The sequence below is a fragment of the Quercus suber genome, unplaced genomic scaffold, assembly GCF_002906115.3.
Source record: "Quercus suber isolate HL8 unplaced genomic scaffold, Cork oak 2.0 scaffold_50, whole genome shotgun sequence".
NCBI classification, from domain to species: domain Eukaryota; kingdom Viridiplantae; phylum Streptophyta; class Magnoliopsida; order Fagales; family Fagaceae; genus Quercus; species Quercus suber.
Window position 1 is genome coordinate 1001254 of NW_027069515.1, and position 7886 is coordinate 1009139.

General features: G+C 38.4%; 2 protein-coding genes across 2 annotated transcripts; one reads left to right on the plus strand and one right to left on the minus strand.

Annotated features, from left to right (window-relative positions):
* Positions 1-233: 233 nt before the first annotated feature.
* On the minus strand, positions 234-2891 carry LOC111990936 (glutathione S-transferase T3). Its single transcript, XM_024022704.2, has 3 exons — positions 2655-2891; positions 1234-1712; positions 234-1144 (listed from the first exon to the last, which is right to left on the minus strand). Exons 2-3 carry the CDS (start codon positions 1708-1710, stop codon positions 761-763), a joined length of 861 nt encoding a protein of 286 aa, XP_023878472.1. The 5' UTR covers positions 1711-1712; positions 2655-2891; the 3' UTR covers positions 234-760.
* Positions 2892-3484: 593 nt separating this feature from the next.
* LOC111990946 (stemmadenine O-acetyltransferase) lies at positions 3485-5144 on the plus strand. The gene has a single exon (XM_024022714.2). It carries the CDS (start codon positions 3618-3620, stop codon positions 5016-5018), a length of 1401 nt encoding a protein of 466 aa, XP_023878482.1. The 5' UTR covers positions 3485-3617; the 3' UTR covers positions 5019-5144.
* The last annotated feature ends 2742 nt before the right edge of the window (positions 5145-7886 follow it).

Consider the following 7886-nt stretch of genomic DNA (forward strand, 5'->3'; position numbering starts at 1 on the left):
CACATGCGCGTGCACACACACACACACACAGCAGCACACACACACACACATCCCTTGTATATGGGCAGCACACACACACACACACACACACAGAGTAGCACACACACATAGCAGTACACACATACACACAGCTCCTGTATATGGGCAGCACAGACACATACAAACAAACACACACACACACACAGAGAGCAGAGGCATCTCCCTTTTTTTTTTTTTTTTTTTTTTTTTTTTTTTTTTTTTTGATAAACTGCAATTTCATTAAAAGACTAAGAAGGATTACAAGCAGAGGCATCTCCCTTACAAATTGCCTCAAGCGAGGGGGGGAGATCACCATCAGGAAAACAGAAGGGGAAAACAGATATACATATATAATGCAACATGATCACATTGTATATAGTGCAATAGGATCACATTGTAGCAAAACAAAATGAATTGTGCAAAAGGATCATATTGTAGCAAAACAAAAATGAGTGACCCAATATACAAAACAAGTTTAAAGAGCTCTTTTAATCATATACAAAATAAGAGCATTGATGATGATAATAGTCTAAGAACAAGACTTTCGTTTTTCAAGGATTTCCATTTGGCATTGACGAATATATTCTTGCTGCATTGGAGACAACATACTTACATCCATCATCATAAGCTCTTTTTCTTCCTTCAGCTTTTCCATTCTCAATTTCTCCATTTCATTCTCCTCCTTCATTCTTGCTATTTCAAGTTTTTTATCCTTAAGTTGAATTCGAGCCATATCATGCTCCTAGTCTACAAGATGTCCTTTCTCAATACAAGCCATTTTCATCTCACTCATTTTTCTTCTTTCTTCTATCATGACATTCAATATGTCTTCTATATGTGAAGTCGTGCCTTCTCTAGACTTTTGTTTCTTCAATCTTTCTTTTACGGCCTTCACCCCTGGTGGTCTCTCCAAGTTTACAATTGGAACCTGTGGAATATCATCATCCTCTAAACTTATTGACTCTAGATTAGAAGGTGAAGATGCCTCAGATCTCCTTCTTTTTTTTGGTTGCTGATTGTTACCAATAGCCAACCATTTTGGTGAGTACTTTAATAAATTCCAGCAATGTTCATATTGAAATTTGGTTTGCTGCAATACTTGATAGAGTTGTCTTGCTTCATTAAGCTGAAAAATTAACAAATAGTTTATAGTTATTATGTTGAAATAGTTGGAACAAATTAGCAAATTAACACAAATTTCTTTATAAGATGTACCTTGTCTTCATTAGTCTTACCACTTTCATTCTTTGATTCAATTTGTTCCAAATACCCACAAAACTTATTGGTGCAAAGTTGAATCATTGACCATCGGTTTGTTAGAGAACTCACTGTACACTCAAAAGTGAAGGTCTTCCACTGGTGGTAGCACTCCCAAATTCTTGACCAATATGTTGTGCGTTTTTGGTTAGTGCCTTGCACTACATCCTGGTTGACATTGAGAAATGCGGACACAAGAAGCACGTCTTCTTGTATGGAGAAGTTGCTGCCACGTTGTAGTTTCTTAGAGAAGTTGCTGCCACATTGTAGTTTCTTAGCTGTGGATTCAACTTGGGGTGGAGACATTTGGCTAAATTCTTGAGCTTGTGGAACACTATCTTCACCACTTATATGTGAAGATCCTGACATATATTCTTCGTAACTATCATCTAAAAGATTAGTGAAAGATGTGTCTCTTGGAATACTCGAATCCATTCCTAGTAACAAAAACAAAAACAATAATTTACATTCAGTTACACAGAAACAATAATTCTATAATGTGTAAGGAATCCCTTTCATTCAGTTCATAGTTTATTGGCATCAAACTCCCAGTTCTATCACAGTTTGAAGCCATTAACAATAATTTATCTCAATTACACAGGAACCATAAGGAACAAAACTACAATGATCGCCACATTCTAAAAAACTCAACCCAAAGCTGTCTATAAATTTTTCATTCTCAGCCCAAAATATTAACAGCACAAGAGATCTCACAATTAAGATTGTACATTCAGAAACAATTTTCACAAAATCTCATGGAACCAAGCAACAGAAATTACCACATTCTAGAACTACACAACTCAATGCAACATGAACCATTAGATTAGTCACTTACATTTTCAGAATTATTTACACACACATTTCCCAGAAAACATTTTCCAAAAACCATTCCAACCACAGATATAAAAAACCCACCAAGCACAAATGACAAACTTGCAAAACCCAATATGAATTCATCGATCAAACATCATTGACATCACAATTTCAGCTACAAAAAAACCCAGAATTCAGATTCTCAATATTTCCACACCAAAAAAAAAAAAACAAAAAAAAACAAAGACATAATAAGATTAAAGTTTGGGTACCGATATTCAGATTCTCAATGTTTTTGTTTGGGTTTTTTTGTTTTTCTTGGTTTGGGTACCGATATTCAAGGTTGAGATTAATTTATTGACTCTAATAAGATTAATTAAAAGAAAAAAATAGAGAAAAGATCAAGAACAGAGTGAAAGACAGACAGAGAGAAAAGAACCAAAAACTCAAAACCTAAACCCAGATAGTGGTGAAGAACAATAGAAAAAGGTGAGCTTCAGAACTCGTAAGATAAACTAACAAATTTAAAAATGACAAAAACCCTATTAAATCAAAATTTTGGGTACCGATATTCAAGGTTGAGCTTCAGAACTCTATTCTTCGTCACTGGTGGTTGAGCGAACTTCAATTGAAAGGCACGGTGCAAGTTCTTTTGTGAAAGACACGGTGCGAGATTTTTGTGAGAGAGAGCAGCAGCGAGGGTTGATTTCGTGAGAGCGGCGTTTTTGAAGAGAGGGAGCTTTCTGAAGAGAAACCAGACAATAGAGAAGAAGAAAAACGTTTGGGAGAGAGAAAGAATTGTAAATTTTAAATGCCACTGTTTAATTTTTTAATATATAATAAAGGAATAGAGTTGCTATAGTGTTCTCTAAAATAAGAGAATTACTGTAGCAACTTGAAAAATAAATTTAGAGTAGCTGGGCGTTTGGAGAAGCTACTGGAGTGTGTACAGTGACATTTGGTGGTCCAAATTTAGTTTTACAATAACTGCTGGAGATGCTCTTAAGGAGTTTAGGATGACTACAAGCTTCAAGAACACTACAAAAGTTTGCTTCATTTCTCTTTAATTGACACTTGTCCATGAGGTGTCTACTTGCATGCTTGCTTGGTGCTAGATTCTTCATTTGTTGACACTTAGATTTCAATTGCTTCTTTCTTTGACACATAGGGAGCCACTTGTCAATTGCAAGTTACATTTTAACAAACATGTCCATGGTGTAAAGCTGAAAAATGACTTTAAAAAAAAGTTAATGGAGAGTGGTGAGCATCTGAAACAGCAAGCTCAAAAAGAAGGAAAGGATAAAAATATGATTAAATGACAGGGAGGAAAATCTTAATTAAATGCTAAGGGCAAAAAAAGAAGAGGAATGATCATATCCAATCAGTACATAAACGAATAAAATGTCTGGATGCCATCATCACAGTCACACTAGCCAGTAGCCACAAGATGCTTATAAATTATAACAGGAAACCTTTCAGTAAACACAGCTAGTACCACCGGCAAGGTCTTTGGCCAAAAAAAGAGAGACATGTCACTATCGAGACTACTAAGGCAAAGCAATTCGTGCGGCAAAATGGTGAAGCTTGAGGTCACTATCATTTCAAAGGAAACAATCAAACCATCTTCACCAACATTGCACGATCTGAAACCATACAAACTCACCCTCTTTGATCAGGTCACTCCTGCAACTTTCGTTCCCACAGTCTTCTTCTACCCCATGAGTACTAATCTCAATCTCGACATGTCCCAAATTATTGCACAGCTTAAAAAATCCCTTTCAGATACCCTCAATATCTTTTATCCATTTTCTGGGAGCATAAAAAACAACCTTTTTATCCATGATTTCGACACGGGCGTTCCCTTTTCGGAAGCTCGTGTTAATTGTTCCATGCTCGAGTTCCTTAAGCACCAAGAAACAGACTTACTGGCCCTATTCGTTCCGTATCGTGCCTTTTGCAAGGAAACAGATACTACTATAGGTCAAGTAGCTATTCAACTGAATATCTTTGTTTGTGGTGGAATAGCAATCGGGTTGAGCTGCTCACATAAGATTGGAGATGCAACAACATCGAGCGCTTTCCTTCATTCTTGGGCTGCCACTTTTACTGGGTCTCCGGAAAAAGTTATACATCCAAATTTCTCTGAGGGATCAACAATGTTTCCACCTAGAGATTCACTTCCTCAAAAGTATATAGATACAATGGATAACTTATGGTTCAAAGAAGGTGATTATGTTACAAGAAGGTTTGTGTTCCATGACAAAGCAATAGCCACCCTAAGAGCCAAAGCAAAAAGTGAATTAGTTCCTAAACCTACACGCATTGAGGCACTAACTTGTTTCATTTGGAAAAGTTGCATGGCAGCTTCTAAAGGCATATCAGCAGGTTTGAAAAAGACATCCATGGCTATGCTGGTCCAAGCGGTGAACTTAAGGACACGAATGAAGCCTCGCTTGTCAGATGCTTCTATTGGAAATATATTTTGGTGGGCACCTGCAGCAGTTGATTTGACCATGGAAGAGAGAGAGTTGCATGAATTGGTGGACCTTGTAAACGCCGCCATCACAGGGTTTGATACCGATTTTGAGGAAAATTTGCAACGAAATGAAGGGTTTTTGGCTTTCTCTGATTACTTTGACCAGTTAGAAGAAATGTTTTCTGCAGAAATAAAACCAGATGTTTGGGCGTTTACATGCTGGCTTAGATTTTTTAACGATCTTGATTTTGGTTGGGGGAAGCCATTTTGGATTGGTATTATGGGGAAAGTTGATTCTGCATTCAGAAATTTAATAATGTTCAGTGAAACCCCATGCGGTATTGGGATTGAGGCATGGGTGACCATGGATGAGAAAGAAATGGCTATATTGGAGAATGATCCTGAATTTCTTGCATTTGCTTCTCTAAATCCTAGCATTTTACTCCCTCTTTAAATTCTTTGGATGTATTCATGTTTGATGCCCAAGATAAGTAAAATAGAATTGGTTGATGGTACGTAAGTTTGTGTATGAAAATAAATAATTAATAAATTGGATTATTAGTGCTTTACTCCTAATAGAAATTAGGGCTTTGATTCCTTTACCTCCAACTGTGTTCACATGTTTACACTATTGAATCTCAATGGGTGTGTGCACTGTTGAAGGTGAAGTAATAATTAGCCTTAAAATTATAAGAGTACTTGTAAGGCATTTTGCTGAGTATTTAAGTTTAATGAATTCTCGCGTGTATTGAATTTTTTTCTAATTCCTTTTCTGAATCAAATTTAACGAAGTTTATAATTTGTTATAAGAATTTATATAAGTGCAGTTCATCCACATAGATTTTGTTGTGATTCAACTTTTTTGGACAGATTGACAACGTTAGTCATAGTGACTTGCTACAAGGTTTTGAAAGCGGATTGGACCGTATGGTCCGACCGAGAAAAACTCGAACCATTCATTTTTGCGGTTCTTTTAGCCTCAATAATCGCTTTACGGGAAAAAAGCAGGACCCGTGCGAACCGTGACCAGATCGCTTCTCACGGTTCCCTACTTCCCTTTGTATCTAAACCTAAAAAATAAAAATAAAAATAAAAAAAGGCAACGAAATGGACATTATAGACCATGCACGGGTTTTCCGGTCAGACCTAGGCTTTTTGTTTGAAAATATTCACTGAAAACTTGCCGGAAGTTTTGAATCTTTCATCGTGAAGAGGGTCATCTTGTTCGCTAGAAGGCGAAAGTAGTAGATCTTGTTCGCTAAATTGATGTTTTGGGGGAGATTTTGCTTGGATCTGTTTTGGAAGAAAGGGAGAAGAGTTTGCTCAGATCAGTTCTGGAAGAGAGAGGGGCGAGAGAGAAAGAAAACAAGAAGCCTGTGAGGGAAAGAAAGAAAAGACTAGCTGGCCTAGTGGTAATGTACTAGTGGAGTGGGCAGGGGTCTGATGGTTTTATGAGGATGGGGAATACTGAGGTGGGGAAGAGAGTTTGTCTGGGGAAAGGGTAAATTAAATGCATGAGTGGACGTTGCAATTATTTTTATATTTAATTTTAAATGTTAAACTTTTTAATTTAATATATTAAGATAAACAAGAAGCAGGCAAAGAAAGAAAAGACTAGCCGGCCTAGTGGTAGTGTACTAGTTGGCAAGGGTTTGATGGTTTTATGAGCATGGGGAATACTAACGTGGGGAAGAGAGTTTGTTTGGGGAAATGGTAAATTAAATGCATGAGTGGACATTGCAATTATTTTTATATTAAATTTTAAATGTTAAACTTTTTAATTTAATATATTAAGATAAACTTTAAAGTAATATTTTAAACTAGAAAGTGCTGCATCTCTATATTTATTTGTACTATTTTAATAAAATACTCTGTGGGGCCTGTTAATTAAAAAGGGATAGTAATCCTCAGAGGTGGGCTCGGGGCCCAACGGCCCAGTCCGAGGATACTTCGTTATCCGAGGATAGTCTAAAAAATTTTTATTATTACTAAATGGGCAATATAGGAGAAACGAGTAGATATTATATATACAGCGGCATAACACACGTCCGAGGACACCAAAGTCCGAGGTGAATGTAACTTTCATGTTATTGGGGAGACTCCGCTAAGTTATATCTGAACTGGAAATTGGATATAACTTAAGGGGGCGTCGGGGAAGGTAGCAAATATCTTCTAAGGCCATCACCTCCACATTAAATGCTTTCCAGCTAACACTCTGGCCGCATTAATGTGGAGGTGATACCTAAACAGTAACTAAGCAGCTTTATGGCCACTAAGCTGAAAGTTCCGGTAGATGCTGGATGGGACAGAAAAGAGCTCCCAAGATAAGAACTACACGTGTACAATGGAAACGGGAGGAAAACGGAGTATATAACATAGGAATGAAGGAAATAAAGGGGGACTTTTTGGAGAGAAAAATAGACGAGGAGAGAGAGACTGACTGAAAGAGAGCCGAGGAGAGTTTTTCTCAAAGAATGAACCTAAAGTATCCCTTGTTACTTGATGAGTAGAACCTTTCCTGTCAAACAGTACTAGTTCTTGGACCCATACTCTAAAAATTTATTGTTTGGGCTTGTTGGGCTGAAAACCCATTCGTACTCAGGGTCAATCCAAACTGAGTCCCTACAATTGGCGCCGTTTGTGGGGAGAACTTGATCTGTTGAGAAGGAAGGGCAGGTGTGATACTCACGATGGAAGAGGGAGTACCGCAACAACCGTTGACGGGCCCGCAACAGGCAGATGCTAATCAGCACTAGGCAGAGTCTAGGGGCTCTCAGCATAGTAATCCATTGGCAGACCACGAACACGAGGGGGATCATGAGGGGAGTACCCGAACGACCCATGCAGATGGAAGCCGCTCTCGGGGGAAAGGCCATGCTTCCCCTGTAAAGAGCGAAGGAAATTTGCAGCGTGAGGTTAATAAGTTGAAGAGGGAATTGCGATATAAGCGACGAAGGCATAAGGCTCATATCTCTAAGCACTCTTCTGAGGAGTCGGATGACGCCAGTTACAGGCAGAGGTCGAAAACTCCACCCAGCGAATCTTTTTCGTGTGAGGAGGAGTACCACCGTGGGCGAAGAAATAAGAGCCCGACTCGCCAGGGTCAGGGGAATGATGCCTTGAACAAGGCTTTGAATCAGGTCTCCAAGTCGCCTTTCACGCGACATATTGAAGACGCTAGTCTTCCTCGGCGATTCCATCAGCCTGTGTTCACCATTTATAATGGTCGAACAGACCCAGTGGAACATGTTAGCCACTACAGCCAGAGAATGGCTATTCATGCCAGGGATGAAGCCTTAATGTGCAAGGTTTTCCCGTCTAG

Bases quoted from the DNA above. Each gene is read 5' to 3' on its own strand.
- LOC111990936 (XM_024022704.2), bottom strand. From the start codon at position 1,710: ATGGATTCGAGTATTCCAAGAGACACATCTTTCACTAATCTTTTAGAT. The intron at 1,145-1,233 runs GTACATCTTATA...TTAATTTTTCAG, and splicing joins GTAAGACTAATGAAGACAAG to CTTAATGAAGCAAGACAACT.
- LOC111990946 (XM_024022714.2), top strand. From the start codon at position 3,618: ATGTCACTATCGAGACTACTAAGGCAAAGCAATTCGTGCGGCAAAATG.